The sequence below is a fragment of the Cheilinus undulatus genome, linkage group 22 (assembly GCF_018320785.1).
Source record: "Cheilinus undulatus linkage group 22, ASM1832078v1, whole genome shotgun sequence".
In the NCBI taxonomy this organism is placed as follows: domain Eukaryota; kingdom Metazoa; phylum Chordata; class Actinopteri; order Labriformes; family Labridae; genus Cheilinus; species Cheilinus undulatus.
Window position 1 is genome coordinate 24,876,305 of NC_054886.1, and position 19,772 is coordinate 24,896,076.

Consider the following 19,772-nt stretch of genomic DNA (forward strand, 5'->3'; position numbering starts at 1 on the left):
CCACTGGATCACTCTTTAAAGACCCTGTAAAGTGAAATCCAACATTTTTTTTTCTTAAAACACTAGATATGTTGGAATATGGTCGTTGTAAACATGTGAAAACACAGATATGTGTGTGACTGAATTCTTGATATTTCCTGTCAGAAAGTTTTTCACCTTTTTCCTAGCCGGGTTTAAATTTGGCAGGGCAAATATGTGGGCTGATGATGTCACGAACCCAATGTGGGGAATGAACTCGCCCCTCTAACACTACAAAATAAAATCACAGAGCAGTTCATCTCAGTACAGTCTGTTATTAGCTGATGTCACTGCTTTTATTGAAAGTTAACAATCACTTAAAATTTATTTTTGTGTTCACTGTGAGGTAAATTTGTCAAATCTGTCAGCCACAAGTCTCCATTCAGATTGTTTCATTTTTTTTTTAATCTGAGAGGATCATGTTTCTCCTGAGTGGGCGTGGCTTCAGCTCATTTAACAGACACGCCCAAACCATCCTGGAGCAGATTTTACTGCCTCATTTTTCATGATTTTGAAGCTTAATTTTATAAACTTGGAGATGTTTTATTTGACTGAAGTTTTATTTAGGGGTTCATAACACAGTGACCTGTTATATCACAAACCTAAATACAGATTTATTTTTACTTTACAAGGTCTTTATAAATTGTGGCAACATCACACTGCACTCTAGAGTACTATTATCCTACATAATAATAAGTTATTTGTCAAAAAAATACCCTTAGTATGGTTTGCTAGATGAACCGGCCACATGTTTTAATACAGTCACCATTATACACATCTAAATGGATGTATGTCCAAATATGATTCCTTCATTTTTCACGCTAAAGTGTCAGTAATTGCTCAAAACCTGCCATGACATGGGGTACTACTATTTAACTTCACAATATGTAAGTTTCAACAGATTTTTATGGTTGGTTTTAATTTCAGGGCTATTTCTTTGGGACCGCAAGAGACGTCAAACTGCATTATTTAAGTTCTGAAAGAAACAGGAAGTTTAAGATGCCCTAGGCTACTGCTGATTGGTCAGATCCTGTGATGTCACTATCTATGATGAATGATCTCCACTGATTGGCTGAGAAATTCCTTCTGGTTCTACTGTATCACTGAGGTGGTTCCTAGCCCCATAAAGTGTTGTTTTCTCTTGGAAACAGTTTAAAATTTTCTCACCATGTCTGTGTGACCTTAATCCACTTTCAGACAAAAATGAGGTTATAAGATGAAGTTTGCAGTACAGTTTAACTTCCGATATGGATGGTATTCACTGAATCAAAGTACTGTTTGTCTCCTGTTTTTCAGTTTAAGAAAGACCTGCCTTGGTTGGAGAGAAAAAACTGGTACTATATTTTATAACTTTAAAGGAATGTATCATATTTTATGTACCTGATAGTTTCTAACAACACTGTTGAACTTGGAAATATTGACTCTTGATATGAATGTCTCTTCCTGTTTATATGGGTAAATTAATCAGTAATATTACTAAAAGCACTTTAACTTCTAAGAAAAGTGGCATTTCACATAAGGGGAATAACTGGACTAACTTTGATAATGCACTGTAATGAATGATTAAACCTTGATTTTATGTATGCTTGAAAATCGGACCTTTGTGAATGTTATAACACTGTTTTTATGGGCCATTTGTCTTAAATTTCATGTACAGTCAGTATGTTTGTGTGAGTGTTAAGTACCTCTGTACAGTGTATAAATATTTTTCCTACACTCTACATTTTGTGTAATAATTTCATTTTAAACTTTCCAAGTTTTTTTCATGCACATATCTTGATTTAAAGTTCACCTCACAGATTTTACTGTGGATTCTACTAATACATCCATTCATCATCTATACCGTGTGTCACATTTGGGGTTGCAGAGGTCTGGGGCTGATTCCATTTGTCAGGGCCCAATCTGAGCTGGTCACCAGTTCTGGAGAGACCCTACATATGCACAGGGAGAACATGCAAACACAGAAAGGCCATGAGAAGTGTTCAACCCCTACTTACATATAGTGTTGTGAAAAAGCCCCCTTCCTGATTTTTTTAAATTTTCAGATCATCAATCAACTTTCAATATTAGACAAATATTTCCAGAATAAATACAAAACACAGACAATAAAGTCGTAGACATCTATCAGTCTGGAGAGGGTTACAAAGAAATTTTTAAGGCTTTGGGACTCCAGAGAACCATGGTGAGTCATTGACCACAAATGGGGAAGACTTTTAACAGTGGTGAACCTTCCCAATTCCCAGTTGAAAATCTGTAATGCTTTCCTATTAGATGATCTCTTTTAAATCTCTAATACAAGATTATGCGCTTCTTTTTCAGTGTAATCCTCTGATGCTCTAGAGCAGTGGTTCCCAACCTGGGATCTGGGTGCCCCAGGGGGTGCCCTGAAGATCTTGGGGGGTTCTGATGTTGTCAAAATAAGATGCACATATACTATCTTCAAACCACGATTTGAAACATAGTATGATGGCATATTAGGGCCAACCTGACAGATTTATGTAGAAAATAGCAAGAAAATGAGGAAGAGAGGGAGGTGGGGAAGGAATTAGCTTTATGTATGATCTGCATCCCAACCCCATGTTTGTAATGATAAAAATCAATACACAAACAAAAACAAAACAACAAAGAAATGGAAAGAGTAGGCACTTGTAAATCTGCCAAGATCAGGCTGTCCTCACTAACTGTGTGATCGTGCAAGAAGGAGACTAGTGAGAGAGGCCAAAAAGGCTCCTATTACTACTCTGAAGGGTTAATATCCCCTTAATATCATTTGTTTATGGGGAGCAAATAAAATTTTCAAATCTCTGAAAAAAAAAAATAATAACAGAAAAAAATGAAGAAAAAACAAGAAAAATTGATATTGTGGGAAAATTTGGGGTGGGGGGGTGTGGTTATGAAGTTGTATATTTATAAGTTATCAAACTTGGAAATACAGAGTTTAAAAAGTTGGAGATTTTTGGGAAAAAAATCAAAATTCCTGGCTTTAGAAAGTCTTAAGATTTGACATTATAAACTCCATATAACATTTTTAAAAAAGTAAATTTACAACAGCGTGAAGTCATAAAAAAAAAATCTAAATAATCCCCCCCAAAAAATTAAAATTTTGGTTTACATACATTTACGACTGTAAAATAAAAAAAAAATATATATATTTTTTCATATTTTATCAACTTTTTATAATGAAGTGTTATGTTTTTTTTTTGGGGGGGGGGGTGTTAACAAATCCTTTAATTTTTAAAAATAATATTGTAAAAGTTTAATAGTTTAACCCCTTAAAGCCTGTTGTACCATATTTGATACATACTTTCATGATACCTCTATCTAATCAATATGATCAATAAATTACTAAAAAAACTTCTGAATACAATCTGATAAATGATAAAAAAAAATGCCTTCAAGTGGATTATCTGTTACCAAAAACACTTTCAGGTGTTTTTGGTAACTGAAAGTGAAATAAACATTTCAGTTCCAAAAAAATGAGAATTTTCTGGCTATAATTTGTGTTTTCAGGCTTTAATGGGTTAAACACAGAACTTTTGCCAAGTACAAGTGTATGTTGGCCTAATATGTTGGATTTTGTCTGTGAAAACAATTAAAATTGATGTGTTCTTTTTCCATGTGGATCCTGGGGGGCTTAGCTTTTCGTAGATACAAGAAGGTATGCCCTTAAGAAAAATGTTGGGAACCACTGCTTTAGAAAAATGTAAAAAAAAAAAAAAAAGTTATGTGATCATCAGAATTTCCTGAAAGTGTGTGGTAACTGATGCTGCAAAGCTTACTTTACTGTGTGTATGGATGGGTTAAAGAACTGGACCTTCATTGGCCAAACACTTTCAAAGAGGCTCGTTTGATAAATGTATTATTTACAACACATCTATAAACAACTGTAATGTGCTTTTCCATTGTCCAACTTGTACACATGTGGAGATTAAATAATAATGGATCGTTTTTATTGAATTTCATTTGTTTTTGATGTTGGAAATACCAACCCTGAGAGCAGTAGTACTTGCAGTAGAACAAGCATTTGAAAATGCAACTTTTTATGTTTGTTTTTGACTGTATTGCATCTCACAAATTGCAATGCAGCATCTCACAGTAATGGTCTGCATCCCTCTCCTATAAACAGGTAATAATTGTATAGCCAAGGGGTTCTAAACCTTTCCATCCTGTGTACTGCCAAAATAAAGGAACCAGAGACCAGGGATCCCCTCTGTACATGAAGGTGGTTGAACACATCCATGTACATTTGAGTTAATCTGTGATATCCATATTTTATATTTAACCTGAATAATAACCAGTCTTATTAAAGCAACAAATATATTTTTATTCAATTGTGCTGTACTAAGTAGCCTTCTTAAAAAATGTAAACCCTTTCCTTAAAAACACAATTTGGGTTAAAAAATGCTAAAATGGGTAAACGATGGCAAAAAAAATTGGAGGAAAAGGTTGTGAAATGGGATTTGAAAAAAAATTCTAGACATAAATTAGAGTTTTTTTCACATTTGGGAACAATATGATAGAATTTGATCAAAGAAGGAGAGTTTGAATTACTCTTGTGGTGAAATTGACATCTGACATTGCTATTATCATGTAACTTCATTAAATTTATGGATTCAAACAGTCTAGGCATGTTCAGATCAGTGAAGCAATTAACAGAGAAGTTATTTTAACTTTAAATTCATTAAATTTCATCTGTATTGTCAGCTAACAGCATGTATTTTAGGTAGTTTTTCCTCTAATTTAGAAGGGTTTTAATTTATTCACTTTTTCATGTGCTAAAATGTTCATTTTTCTTATGTCGGTCAGTAAACAATTTATTTGTCATTATACTACGAAGGGTCAACAATTCAAAGTCCACTTCAGACAAAGATTCACAACATGGCGAGATGGTTTTAGAACGTCACTGGCGACAGTTCAAGCAATCTGAAGCGAGCTGTTGCAGCTCTAAAACAGTCGCCTGTGACTCGGCATGTCAAGTCGCAGACAGCTGGTTGAAGGTCACTGCAAGTAAGTAAATGTAAAAAGGGAAATATAAATCTCCTTTTGAAAGTTTATAGATACCAATTTAATTGGATAAAGTCGTGTTATCACTGCTGGAAATGATTACATTCATCTTTTTTCAATGATTATCATGATAATCACTTGCCATTACCATTGTAGCGTGGCAGTGAATTTTCACAGCACATATAAGCTCAAGCTAGCTTAATAATTAATAACAAGGATATCTGCTGAGAATAGTTTATTTCTGACTTCTCCACATTTAGTCTCTACAGTCTTGAATTTATCATGGATTATCTCATGAAGTGTACTTCAGTTTTTCAAATTTATCTGCCTCTTGGAAATATATATTTTTTAATACAACTCTTTTGTCTCCTCTATCAGCAGCACATCAGGCTTAAAAACACAGCTGATGGGCTTTATTTACGTATAAGTAAAGGTAGATGTTATCATTTCCAAGAGGCAGATGAATATAAAAAATGAAATAGAAACATCACAGACAGGATGTGAGGTGTTAAATGAGATAATGTGAAATTCAAGGCTGTAGGAGCTAAATTTGTTAGATGCTAGTGTCCTTGGCAATCACAGCTTAGCCATCAGAAGATGGGTACACTGTGGTTTTAAATGGATGGACATGATCAGTAACAATACTCTGGTAGGCTGTGGCATTTAAATGATGCTCAGTCTCCCCACACCATTACCCTGAATTTCCATATACAGTGTGTGCACTGCGCACCAAAGCACCACAGGTTTGCTCTGACCGAAAGGTGAGCGACCTCGCCCACTGGAAGTGGGTCTAGAACGCTGCACCATGGCGCGCAGCTTTGATCAGCAGAAAGACATCATGGGAGAACTGTGAGTTCACGCAGGAATAACATGTCAACAGTGGGCTATTTTACCTTTTGGGGTTAATTTATCATCCTTGCCAGTATAAGTCTATGACATTATTGCTTCCGCCATTGAGTGAGTACATTAGGAAGTTAAAAGGTTAATGTTTGCTTAAAGGATCTGTGGTTTTATGCAAAATTCTTTGGTTAAATGTCCTCAAAAGTTAACTTTTCCTCATCAATGGCGCCATTGTAGCTCTGTGACCCACTGACCTCTCGGTGACCCTTTGCTCTCACTGCAGGATGAGATGTAATATGATAAAGTGATGATTTACGATTGGGAGTCTGTGCATTGTGTTCTATTTTGAAAGAAACGGATGTTCTACGCTTGTGACTTCCATGGTTGGTGCTTTCAGAATGACAGTGAATTTACAAGGTTTGGCAGTGGCTGGCGCTGAAATAGACCGGCAGCGTATCTGAAACAAAGTGGAGCACCGCTCCAGGCACGCGCCACTGCCGGTCTAGAGTGCCAGCAATGGAAATGTTCTGATAGACTATAGAAGGAACGAAGTGCTCCGCAGTTCGATTCGCCAGCGTTCCACTGCGCGCATGCTGTATATGTAAATTCAGGCTTACGTGACCACCAGCAGCCTTAACGGTTGATACAAGACAGGATGGACCCATGCTTTCAAGTTGTTCACACCAAATTCTGACCCCACTCTCTGCATGTCGCAACTGAAAACAAAGCTGTTTTTACACAGATTCCGCAATAAAGGTGAAAAGGAATGCCCGTCTCTGTTCCGCAACAAGCAATTCACACAAAGATGTAACAAAGCTGTGCAGGCCCGAGCTTACACACACACCCCGGTGTCCCGTAATCAGATGGCAGCTGCTGCCCGAGCTGCTGCTTTCAATGAAACTCAAAACTCTGGATTTCTCGGTTCAAAACTTTGTGTTTTCTAAATGAAGTACAAGAACATTCATTTTGATCAATCAGATCCCATAGACTTTTTTTCCTCCATGTTTCTGAGTTGGAGGTCTGACTTTAAACAGTGTAACAGTGCACATATTTACATCGGAGGTCGGAAACTTCAGAGTACTGAGCTCACTTGAACACATCATGGAACTTTTCAGACGCTGCTGTGAGCAGAGATGTGTCTGCTCTCTCCTCTCCTGTACAGAGTGTGATCAGCTCTCTAACCTCGCAGTCTCTCCAGTTAATCCACATTATTCTTTGTTCTATCCCCCTGTTGTTTTCTATGATGAAATGCCGCTCGATTAAACTGTGCTGGGTTTTAAATCTACCGTTTATGGAGACAGCAGTGCACACTCGCCGTTGCAGAATGCCGTGACGTCCTTTCACACTCGTTGCGGAAAAGTCTGTTATGGCTCTGATACTACCTCTCGATCCGGATCAGAGGTGGGGTGAGATTGTCAAGCACGTTGTCTTGACTGCGTCTACATGCCTAATTGCATTGATTTGCTGACATGTGATTGGCATATTGCAGTACTCGCTCACCACCATGAAAATTGATAACTCTAGTACAGGAAATACTTAGGGTAAGTGTACCCATTAAGCCCACCAAAATCTAAGTTCACATATTTTTCATAGATACTAAGATGGTTTATAAACGTGATCATTTGTTAAAATGAATAATGAATCTCCCATTTGAAAGTATATTTATTTACTTATGCATATTCTAAAGAACAAATTAAAGAAATTTTATGAATAAAGTCAAAAGTCTGGCATGGCTTAATTGGTACCAAAGTACCATTACAGCCCATCTGTGTTCCAAATAAGCCCACAACCACATTCATTGACAGAAATATCAAAATTTATTATATTGTCAGGTAATAAACACATATTAATTCAGTAACATGTTATACATGTTAAACACAATTTATTTTTTTAACTTGGATTTTATGTTTGGCTTGTAACAGTGGACCACTACAGATATGACTAAGTAGGCCTAAAATTAATTTTCACTGGCTTCAGTATTTAACATTTCATTGAACATTTTATTTAATATTGACAAAATTTGATTCAATATTGACAAAATAAAAATGTATTTGTTTTTAAAAGTATTAAATGACATTACAGTGCATCAACAATATCTTATTGAACTTAGATTCAATGTTTGGCTGTAACAATGATGATTTTAGGACAGTTGCTGTAATTCTTCCTTTTTGTTGGCATTTTTCTCGCTGTAAACAAATCATTATGCAAAATTAACTGACATAACAATTATCTGGGCAGTGTGTGATCTGTGATGTACTCGTGTTAATGAAGTTAGTGAGGTATAACAACATCCAACACAGGATTACAGTGAAAAGCTATCAAACCTAAAAAATTCATAATTTCTTATTGAAACACATAAGATGGGCTTAAATGGAACACACTGGGCTTAAATGGTACTACAGTGACTACCAGGGAAATGAAGATAATATGTTCTCACCAAAATTAAACAAATGTATAAAAAAATGCCTGTAGCCTAAATATGATGTAAAACTTTCCATCACAGTTATCCCTCTTTTGCCAAACTTTCTGAATTATCAAGGAATTCTTGTTTAAAGTTAGCTTATGCTAGCGTTACAAAAACTTGAAAGATAATCAGGCAAGTGTTTTTTTTTTTTTTTTTTATTTCTAAGTTGAAGTTTCAGGTACTGATCAGACTTCACTGTCACTAAAAAGTCAGATTGACCAACAAAGTGTAGAAACCTCTTCACTTTCACAAAGCAAGGTAACTGAACCTCATTGTTTCTCATATGCGTTTTAGCTGTGCTAAAATTCAAGTCCATATTAGCACAGCATCACTTTGGTCCACATTGCTTTATTGCAGCCTGTCCACAGCCAACAGGCCGGACTGTTTAACCATGACAACAAACATCCACTTTGTAAAAGTTTGGTTCCAATATTATGAATAGAGTATCTGAGGGTAAAGCAATGCTTCTAGATAGCTCAAATTACCAGAACCAACATAATACCTTTAATGTCACTTAAAGAAATATCAACCAGTTTGCTGTGAACTATGTTACAGTGTAAATTGTGGTTATCCTTTGTGGACTGTCTTCAGCATCATAAGAAAAATCCCACAGAAAATTTGAAAAAATTCTTCAGATCTGAAAATTAACAGCAGCGCTTTGTATCACTTCATATCTCACAAGTACAACCAACGGATGCTGTCCTCGCTCACTGCATTTCCTGCACCTGTTAAGCCTATTTTAGAAGTTTTGCTTCCTGTTTTCTCCTCATTGAGATCGACATTGGGTTACAATGTTGCTGCTTCTGAGCTGTGTGATAATTGCAGGTAAGAGAACCACATTTTTTTGTAATGTTGAATATATAAACTGTCTCTATTTGCTTTAACAATATGTTCATTTTGGTGAAGTCTTGTTTTACCTTTTAGGTCTTTAAAAGATTGTCTTTGGCCTAGTTTTGACAGAATATGTTTTGTATTACTTGACACTGTTAAAAACTACTGGCTTTATGGTGTTTATGTGTTTAATTATCAAACAAAAGTAATATTATTATTATCAGGATAAATTTGACTAATTCTGTATAATTAGTGCTGCTAGTGTCATTAATTGCCTTACCAGTTACTGTTATACAAAAAGAAAAAAAAATTGCTGCACCTCTCATGACATTTTTCTTTATTTAACCTTTATTTAACCAGGTTGGTCCCATTAAGATTAAAAACCTCTTTTTCAAGGGAGACCTGGCCAAGACAGGCAGCAGCAAAAAACACAAAGTTACAGATGGAAATACAAAGGCAAAGTACAATTTACAAAGCACAGCGTTTTGGATTAAAACCATCTATGAGTCATATCCAGGGAATCAATTGTTCAAACAGCCGAGTTAAAACATCGACATCCTATAGAATCTGCTTCCATGTCTTTCATTTTAGATTTAAAAACATTTAAGGACACCAGTTCCTTGAGCTTTAAGTCATTCTGCAACTGATTCCAGGCTGAGGGTGCAGAGTACCCAAAAGCCCTTTTCCCAATTTCTGTCCGAGCGTTTGGGACGGAGAGCATAAAGAGGTCCTGAGAACGCAAAGAATACTGTTCGGTACCTCTCTGCATGATAAAAACAAATAGATAGAGGGGAAGCAGACCAAGACTTGCCTTATAAATAAAGGTGCACCAATGAATGAGCCTCCGGGTCGCCAAAGTGGGCCATCCAACCTGAGAGTACAACTCACAATGGTGAGTCAGAGCTTTACAGTTTGTAATGAACCTCAAGGATGCATGGTAGACTGTATCAACCATATGGAGACACTGTGCAGAGGCATGCATGTACAACAGATCACCATAATCTAAAACAGGTAAAAAAGTTGCAGCGACAAGCCGTTTTCTAACATTCAAAGAAAAGCACAACTTGTTTCTGAAATAAAAAGCCTTTTCACAAGACACAGTATATGTGATTTAAAATTAAGAGAGTCATCAATCAAAATACACAGGTATTTGTAACAGTATACAACCACGATCTCCTTTCCATCAACAGTAGAAAGCACAAGAACATTTTGTGAACTGGTCTTTGATCTGGTAAAAAACATTAGCTTGGTCTTATCTGCGTTTAAAACAAGTTTCAGTTCATGCAGTGTGTTTTGAATGACCACAAAGGCATTTTGCAAATTTTCAACAGCTTGTGCAAGAGATGCAGCACAGCAGTACACAATGGTATCATCAGCATAAAAATGTAATGTTGCATTTGACACATTTTGACCGAGATTATTCACATAGATGGTAAATAACAGTGGACCTAATACAGAGCCGTATTATATCTGTTCACACCCTTGTGGACAGATGTAATATCTGAGCATACACCATCATATCTAATGCACTGCGACCGACCGCTAAGATAGTTAGAAAACCAAGCAACAGCTTCTTCTGAGAGTCCTGAGCTCAAAAGTCTAAGTTTTAAAACATCATGTTCGACTGTGTCGAAAGCTTTGGACAGGTCAATAAAAAGTGCAGCAAACAGTGCTATGCCCTTTTCTGAAACCTGATGGATAGGGTGATAAGATATCATTGGTGTATAAAAAACTCCTTTAGCTGATCACTCACAAGAGATTCAAGGATTTTAGCCAGTGCTGACAAATTTGATATGGCCTATAGTTGTTCAAAATACTCAGGTCACCCCTTTTTAATAAAGGGATGACAAAGGCAGACTTCCAAATTCTCTGAATTTCCTTAGTAACCCCTGTGAGGTTAAAAAGATATGCAAGTGGCTCTGCTATAAAATCAGCTGCTAGCTTCAAGAAGAAAGGATCCAACAAATCTGGTCCTGAAGGTTTTCTAGGAACTAGATTTTTTAAGGCCTTATGAACATCCTGCACAGAAGAGGGTACAAAATTGAAAGACTGGCCAGTATACACTGGCACATCAGTATTGGGTTTCACAGATGTAGAGTGAGCCGAATCAAACAGGGATCCAGAAGAAAAAAAAAATAGTTGTTAAAACAATTCATTAACTCCATTTTGTCATGAACAGCAACAGAGTCATTCATAACAAAAGAGGGTAAAGCTGGAGAGTTTTTGCTGTCAGAAAGATTTTATAACTTTCCAAAATCTCCTTGGGTCATTTAATTTTTTTGTAGTGACAGACAAGTAATACTCAGATTTGGCTCTCTTAATAAACAAGGAACATTTGTTTCTGAGTGCTCTTAGACATATATAATTGAATAATTGTCTCGGCATTACTGCTGTATATATACTTGTATTTTATGACATATTTGGGTATTTGTTCCAAAGAACTTTTACTTAACATCTATTTTTTACCCCAGGAATCACAACAGAAGGCTCACTGATGACACACCATGGAGTGAAGAGCAGCTCAATATGTCTACAAGCTGGACATTCATCAGCACATGAGAATGTTATATGGAGTTTCAATAGTACAGTTTTTGTTTATGGCAAAAAATTACTGTCTAACAACACTGGGAAAATGGATTATAACCCAGGGAATAACACCTTGTGTATCGACAAACTTGCAGAAACAGACAGTGGTGATTATAAAGTTACAATTTATCATATGGAACTGGGACAGTTGAAACAGTCTTCTGAGACCCACCAATTAATGGTTCATGGTAAGTTTGATGTACAGTTCTTTATCCTGCAGAGGCTGGGACCTAGTTTTTTGTTTGTCAGTCCTTACATGATATACTGCATGACATAAACCCACCTTTTCAGAAATTAATATTCATATCTTTTGAATCTTAAGAGGTTAGAGTCCAGGTTATGATAAGGTGAAATGACACATTGTAGCATTTTTCATCGCTGACATCTGTTGTTGTTTATCCCTATTATTTGAAGTTTTATATGTCAAACTGTGCAAACACTTTTCATTTGTTTCTCTTAGATCTGATAGTTTTATTTTTGAAGAGGTTTGATTCTTTGAATGGTGTAAATAAGGCAATTTGACTGGAACATTTGTGCTGCTTTGGTGTTGTTGAAGCTATGTACTGCTGGACCACACAAAGGCCAGGGTGATGAATCGCAAAATGATAAAAACAAAAAAAAATTGATGGCAAAAGTCCACTTTATGTTGCCTCATGGCAAATTAAATTTTTTATGACATTTAAATTTAAGGCTTGTTTTGAAACTATTTATTGATTCCTTCCCTTGGCCACTAGAGGGTGCCAGCAAATAGCTAATGCATTAAATATATCTGCCTATGTGAATTTTTCAGAAGCTGTTCCAACTCCAGTTATCAGGATGTCAGTAATGGGCTCCAACTCATCTGCTGCATTCTGCATCATATCAATAAACTGCTCTGTTCTGGATGAGTGGTTATGGACTATCTGTGATGAAGACAGCTGCAGGACAAATCAAAGCTTTTTCAATAAATTCAACATCTCAGTCTCTGCTGACAGCAGATCTGTGTACTGCAGTGGACACAACCTTGTCAGTACAAAAAATGTGTCTGCAAGGATGGATCAAACATGTAAATATGATGTGATCTTTTTCATTTACTTAATGACCCTAAGGCCCCTCCAAATTCTGTTTCAGAAGATACTTATTTTTCTACATTTTTCTTTGATTTTGACAGTTTCGTTTGTTGCTCTTTATTTGCTGTAATGATTTTATTTTTGTCTTTTCAGGCCATAGGAAAATTAGCATTGAAGATGAAGAGACAGCATTCAGTGTGATAGTAATTATAATCGCAGTTGGAGCAGGTGTAGCCATTTGTGCACTTTCCTGTTTGATTAAGGGACTCTTTTCAACAAAATGTAATCAGGTAAGCTGTATTTACTATGCAGTATTTGAATTAATTTCTTTCATGTAAGGTTTTTTTTTAATCTTGAAATGGTTCTCTTTTTTTTAAACTGTATTGGCCCTTATATAAGACATAAATTTTTTTCTCCTTGAGACACACCTGAAAACGCTGGGATGTCTATATAACAAGCCAGACTTTAAATACCTTGTGTTTCCACAATAGATGGCGCCTCTTTTCTGTATAGCGAATGTTCAAGGGATTCAACATACAGTTAGACCATAAATTTATAAGTACCTCACTTTTTTGGCCACAGTTTTTAGTTTGGTTTATTTCCGATGGCCAAGACTATTATTTACTTATTTATTTAGCTATTTGGGATTTCCCATCAATTACACAGACTATGTTGCTCTGCCTCAGTCTAATTGTTATCACCATAGTCTCACAGTCATTACTTTTATAAAGCAGACGTTGGCCTGTTTTTCTGAAGGCCTGTAGGTTGATATAAAAATCAGCCGTCATAATTCACCATCCTTGTTTGCGTCATCTTTCCCTCTTTCTGTTTTTCTACCACTCGCTAATTAAACACGGACTGTAGTGAGTACACATTTTGAAAAATGACTGGGCGTTCAGCCTCCACAGTCACTTCTGCGTAAAGTTTCAGTCATAAATAAAGCTTTTTTCCCTGCATTAATATTGTAGGCCCTGTTGTTTTGTTAACGAGCAAATGTGCTTCTATGTTTAACGAACAGGTTTGATATGAGGCACAAGGACAGCATGTAGAGAGAGATGATGAGAAGAAAGTTACAGTTAGGAGTGAAGCAATGCAGCATCACACTGCATGGACTATTAAGTATTGTGAGAGTAAAGTTTAGGTAACAGGTTTACTTTGTACCATTTAACCCAAATACTACCTTTTTATTTAGTTACCAGCACTCTGTGTTTGAGCAAATCCAAGGATTTCTCCATTTACATGATAAATATCAGTCAGGACCCAGTGTAATTCTACATATAGAAGTGTTTAACCCTTTAACACCTGAGTTTCTGGACTCTTTTCTTATTTTAACCATAAAAGGCCCAGAAAATGTCCTGTGAGTACGTGCTTTTGCCCATTTTTCCACAATACGTAGAACTTTTAATATATGGCAGTCATTTACATTTTACTGCATGTTGGGACTTCCGGTTTGTAGATGAGTCTGTAGACAGCTAAAACGAGGAGTTCCCGGCCAAATAAGTTTAAAAAACGGAGAAAACCCTTATAATCATAACTCGACGACGGAAAAATAATTAACATGGATGAAACACATTTTACTGCATGTTAAGAGTGTTTTAACAGTATAAAATGAATAGAATCTTAGTGAGAAAACGGGAAATTACAGTAATAACCACATGCTGGCTGTGAAGCACAGTTTCTCAGCTTTCAGAAACTGTTTGAATGTTTCCGATAACACAAACAGTCATGCAATTATGGTCATGCAAAGTGTGCTTCAACAGCGCATCGTTGGTGATAGGCTAGGAGATAAAGGGTTAAACTTTCAAATTTATTTAAAGAATATCATATAATGGTAGAAATATTTTACTGTTACCCTAAATATCATTAGTTTATATCAAAGTTGTTCAAATTACAGCTCTCAGGCCCACTCTGGCCTGCTAATAAATTCAATAAATTAACTAAATTTAAGGTTATGTCTTTTAAATTAGTGGATATTTTGTTCACTATCATAAACATGACTCTGATGATAAAATTAGTGTAAAGGTGAAAAACGGAATTCCAAAAAAATTTAAACTGTAGAAACGGAATTTGGGGGTGTATGGATTTGCGTAGTCCTGCAGTGTCTCTCGTGTGTGGGCTACCTTAATGTCTAATATCAAATGTTAAGTTAATATTCTTGTCTAAAGTGACAAAAACCCAAAGTATGAGCTTTTGATGGAAAAGACTCAGCTTCAGTCACACGTATTGCTAAACAGGAATTGATTTAAGTATTTATTTTGGATATAAAACATGTTAAAAACTCTGCACCCACTTATAAGGCAGAGAAAGGAAAAGAGGCAGTTAGGTAAAAACAAACAATCAAACAAACAAACAAACAAACAAACAAAAAAAAACTGTCCCAGATAAATGAAACAGTCTCTGATTTAAGTTATTTGTAAGGCAACACATAATTCTTCAGGAGTTAGGGAGTATACTGCTATTTTGTTCTATGGAGCTGAACAGTAAGTGCCTACTTTTTCCCCATTAGCTTGAGTAGCCAACAGATAAAATCCAAATATTGATACAGAATTAAGGAGGGACTGGCCATGTCGTATTCTCATACTTATCCCCATTCCTCCTAGTTCCCATGCTCAAGGTATTTTAATATCCCAGAGTAAATGCACCTCAGTTACAACTGTTAATCTTTAAAAACAATGTTTTGCCTTGTTTAGTTTGTAGTGTTTTATTTTCATTATTTCAAAAACAAATGATCACTTTGAATAAAACTGAGATTTATTCTTCAGCCTTTTTTAAAATTAGTCTTTAAAAGGGGTCTGTCCTATAATCAAAGTTTTTATATTTGGCCAATACGGTAAAATGTTTTAAAGTCACTGCATTCATAACAACTCAAGATGTCATGTTGTGTCTAAGTCATGTCATAGCATGATATTCTGTTTAATTCACATTAGACATCCAGCGCACCGTTGATACACAGCCAGCCAATAGAGGACCAACCACAACCTGTGAACAGAGGCTCCACATCTTCTAGTCAGCCTGACGCTGCTTATGAAAATGTGGACGTCACCCAGCCCAGCCAGATTAACAACAGAAGCAGCAACCCAAGGGAAGAGCTGAGGTCAGCAGAAAGTTGGACAGTAGATACCATCTACAGTGTTTTACAACTGCCCAATGCTGCCAGTTCTCTTAAAAACCGTGACAGAGATAATAGTCCAAGAGAAAATGAGCTATCACAAGAGGCATCCACTTCAGCATCTGTCATTCTCAGGGGGCCAGACGCTCCCATGGAAGTTGAAACACTGTACAGTGTTTTGAAGAAGCCAAAATGACAGAGTAACACGTCTCCGAAGCCTGTTTGAGAGCACAGCGTGAAAGTCAGATTGATATGGACATTCAGCAAGCATTTTTAAATTTGATTACACAACTTTAAGGTTATATGTCTATTTTTACCAAATGTTTTTCTTAATTTCAGTATGTTTTGGCCTATTGTTATTTTTTTATTTTCTCTATAAAATTTCATAATCTCTGTAATTCTCCTAGTTTGGGTATATGACCAAAAAGGTAAATCTAATTTTTTTCCAACACCAAACCTAATACTGCGTTTTTAATCGAATTTCTCTCCTGCTTAAAAATGACAAATTAGAAAGAGGGTCAAAGAAGTTTTGTTCTTTTTTTTTATCAATGAGAACGAGTTTGTGTATTATAAAGATTGGCTGTGTTATTTGTGAAGGTGAAAGATAATGGAACATGACAAAACAAAAGTCAGCTAAATTTCCCTTTTTGATAAAAATGTAAACTGCAAACTTTGAATATGCATTTTGTTGTTTTAGGAAAAGGGAACTATTTATGTTAACACTGAAGTTCTGGAATTTTTATCAGCTTAGAAATCAGCCTAGAATTAGTGCCCATGTCTCCATCAGATGCAAACATGTCCATCAGAAGAATATTGATTATCTATGAATTCATGTTTTATTGCTTGTTGGTATTGGCCCTCAGTTTTTACAATGCTTCCTCAGTCATGATACAGTATAAACATTGAGGGGAGACCATGATGGTGTTCATGTTCTCGTACCATTTTGAGTTGATGAAGCTCAAGCTGCCTGCTATCTTGAGACAATTTTGTATAAATAAGTGGCCCAAAAGTTTTGGGGTTAGTTTTTGATTTAGTAAAGCCATATTGCAAATGGTAGTAAAAGCCAAGCACAACGAAAGTAAACTTGAGGTCGTATTATTTTTGTATTATTCAAAAATGGATCCCTTGGTTTCAAGCTTCATAAACATGCTATATCTATTTGTAAAAACTGACTGAGTTTGTCAAGGTGCAGTATATTTGCAGAAAGAAAAGATTTAACAATACCACTTTCCCCGGTATTATTTGTTTTCTTTTTTGCCCAATGCTGCACTTAAGCTTTGATTGTAAAAACAATGTGTTTTCTTTTCACATATTCTACTGGTAGCTTTTACAAGAGACAAACATTGACTTATCTTTTTACAGCAGTTTTCTGCTTTTATCATTTCTAATAAACTGACAACAATGAAGGTTGGACTTTAGCTCACTCATTTTAAGAGTGGCATTCTTTGCTTGTAGGACCTACCAACATTCAGAATCATAATACAAGGATCAGACTGTCCTAAATTGTAGCAATGGAAAGCTGCTTGTACATTTTGAGACTATTGACCCGACACTTTAATTTACCTGCAATGGCTGATCATTTTAACCCTGCTTGGTGCTTTACAGTTACAATGAGTAACATTTTTTTTCACTATTGTCTTACAGCACACAGTGAAAACTATATTAGCTATGTGCCTTATTCTGATAATGGAGAATATATTGTTCCACTGACACACACTGGAGTGATTCCTTCAAATTGCCAGTACCCTGTAAGTATTAAAGTGTTATAACTGAAAAGAGTATTCTGTAATAGTTTCATTTATTAGAGTGAAATAACACTTTTTCATTATAATGATATTGATGTCTTTTTCGTGAAGCTCTGTCAAAATAACTGATTCAGTTTTAAGCAGAAACTTTTGGAATATGCATTAATTTGATTTAATACAGTGATTTTAAATGACCCATAGTGTCAGAGTTTGCTTAAAAGAAATATTGACTATTTTACTTGTGTAGGTCACAGATAATAGCACAAATGACAAAAAAGTTTGCTGATATCTGCTGCGAGCCTCTAAGTTGAAGTTGTGCCAGAGTGAGAAATGCAAGATGTGACTAAATTCATGTTGTGAACTTGAAACAGTACAGATACAAACATGATTGATTCTCTTGTAGAGCAGAAGTAGAATGCAAAAATACAATGTCATCAAAGAAGTACATTTGGCTGCAAGAAATGATTATTTCAATCATTGATTCATTGGATGATCATTTTTCTTATTTATCAATGAATCAGATGCTGTTTTTATGTATAAAAAAATCTTAATCCACATATCTAAAAAACAACTCAGATATTCCAAAGCTGTTAAAATCTTGTCAAAGACTATTTTTTTTAAATAAAGAAAACTACATTTTTCATCTACTCTTATTTTGAATAACTTTAACAGGCCACAGAATAAACACAAACTTAAAAAATGCTTTATAATGTGTTAAAGAGTTTTTTTTTTTTGCCTTATCTCCCTCCTTACATACATTAACACCTTAAGATCATACAGAGGACAAAAGCCTAGTGATGTTCTTTGAAGAAGGACTCTAGTTATAGTAAAATTTTGCTAGAATTTTGTCCCTCACTGCTTGACCAAGCTAACGGTACCTCATCTGTGCTTGTTGTCACATTGGCCATCATTCACAGACGGACACAAACTTACTCTCCTGTGTGTCACACTTACACAAACACACAGCTCATGACTGCAGCTCATTCTGATTTCTCATCTCCTCACATTTTAGTGGATATTTAAGACACAAAGTGGGGTTAATATGGATTGCATGAATGTCTGATAGCCCACCGCTATTGTTTTAATCCAATCTCATCTCATAACAGAAACCAAACTTAAAGTCTGCCTGAGTATTTATGAGAGAGAGCTATTTTTAGATTGCCAGTGTCTTGTCTCCAATATGGGAAATGAGCATTGATAAATATTTCTTCTCAATATTTAAGTTAATTGTTAGATTATATAACAGTGAAGTACCAAACTAAGTTAAGTAAAATTTATCAGCTGTGTGGTTGGGATGCAAACAGCCATTAGGGCAAGTGATGCCATAATCGTGTGACAGAAATTGATAAACAAATTCCATGCCAACACTTTTAGTTATCAGTTATTAGTATCTATACATTTTTTGGGTTCTTTTTGTGTTGGCAAGTAAATTTCAGTCTTTTTCTGAAGATTTCAACTTTTTAGTCTCCTTCTCCTGGATAACAAAGCTGATTTTGCTCTGATAATTAGGAAAATCCTTGAGAAATTGCCTAATTTCCATGCTGTTTTGGGAACAAATGGGCCAAAATTAAATGTTAGCATTTTTGAAAATATATTTATTTTGTCCCATGCCCTATGTTCCATTTATGGTCCAAAGTGTAACATCTTGCACTGAATACATTCAAGTGGTGAAAATGTTGAAAAATTTGAGTCATAAGGAGGTGGAGGTGGGTCCTCATGCCTGGCCAGGTGAGAACAACTGGTCTAAATCAAACGGCATAAATCAAAGACTGAATTGAGGATCGATAATTCCAGCAGGGGGCAGTGATACCTTAAGCAAAGTACTTCTTCCTTTGTCTTGTTGTACCTCTTCTGGTACAGAGGAAAGAAAACCTCTGAACCTCTGGTGGCAGAATGATGGTTATCATTTAAAGAGACAAATTGTAGTCATTCAAGGAGAAGTGTACTGGTGCAGAGGAGAGAGAGTAAAAACACCTTACAACATCAAGAACAAGTTGAATCAGTTCACTTGTTGTGTGCAGCAAGTAGTTTATGGTTTTAATCTCAGTTACTGCCAACATTTGAAATCATTCCAATCTGTCTTACATCCTTAAATCCTGATTAATAACAAAACATGTTTGGTACAG

At 35.7% G+C, this 19,772-nt stretch overlaps 1 protein-coding gene across 1 annotated transcript; it reads left to right on the top strand.

Moving 5' to 3' along the window:
• The first annotated feature begins 9,112 nt into the window (after positions 1–9,112).
• On the top strand, positions 9,113–18,332 carry LOC121504808. Its single transcript, XM_041779871.1, has 5 exons — positions 9,113–9,151; positions 11,629–11,931; positions 12,534–12,788; positions 12,946–13,082; positions 15,720–18,332. Exons 1-5 carry the CDS (start codon positions 9,118–9,120, stop codon positions 16,095–16,097), a joined length of 1,107 nt encoding a protein of 368 aa, XP_041635805.1. The 5' UTR covers positions 9,113–9,117; the 3' UTR covers positions 16,098–18,332.
• The last annotated feature ends 1,440 nt before the right edge of the window (positions 18,333–19,772 follow it).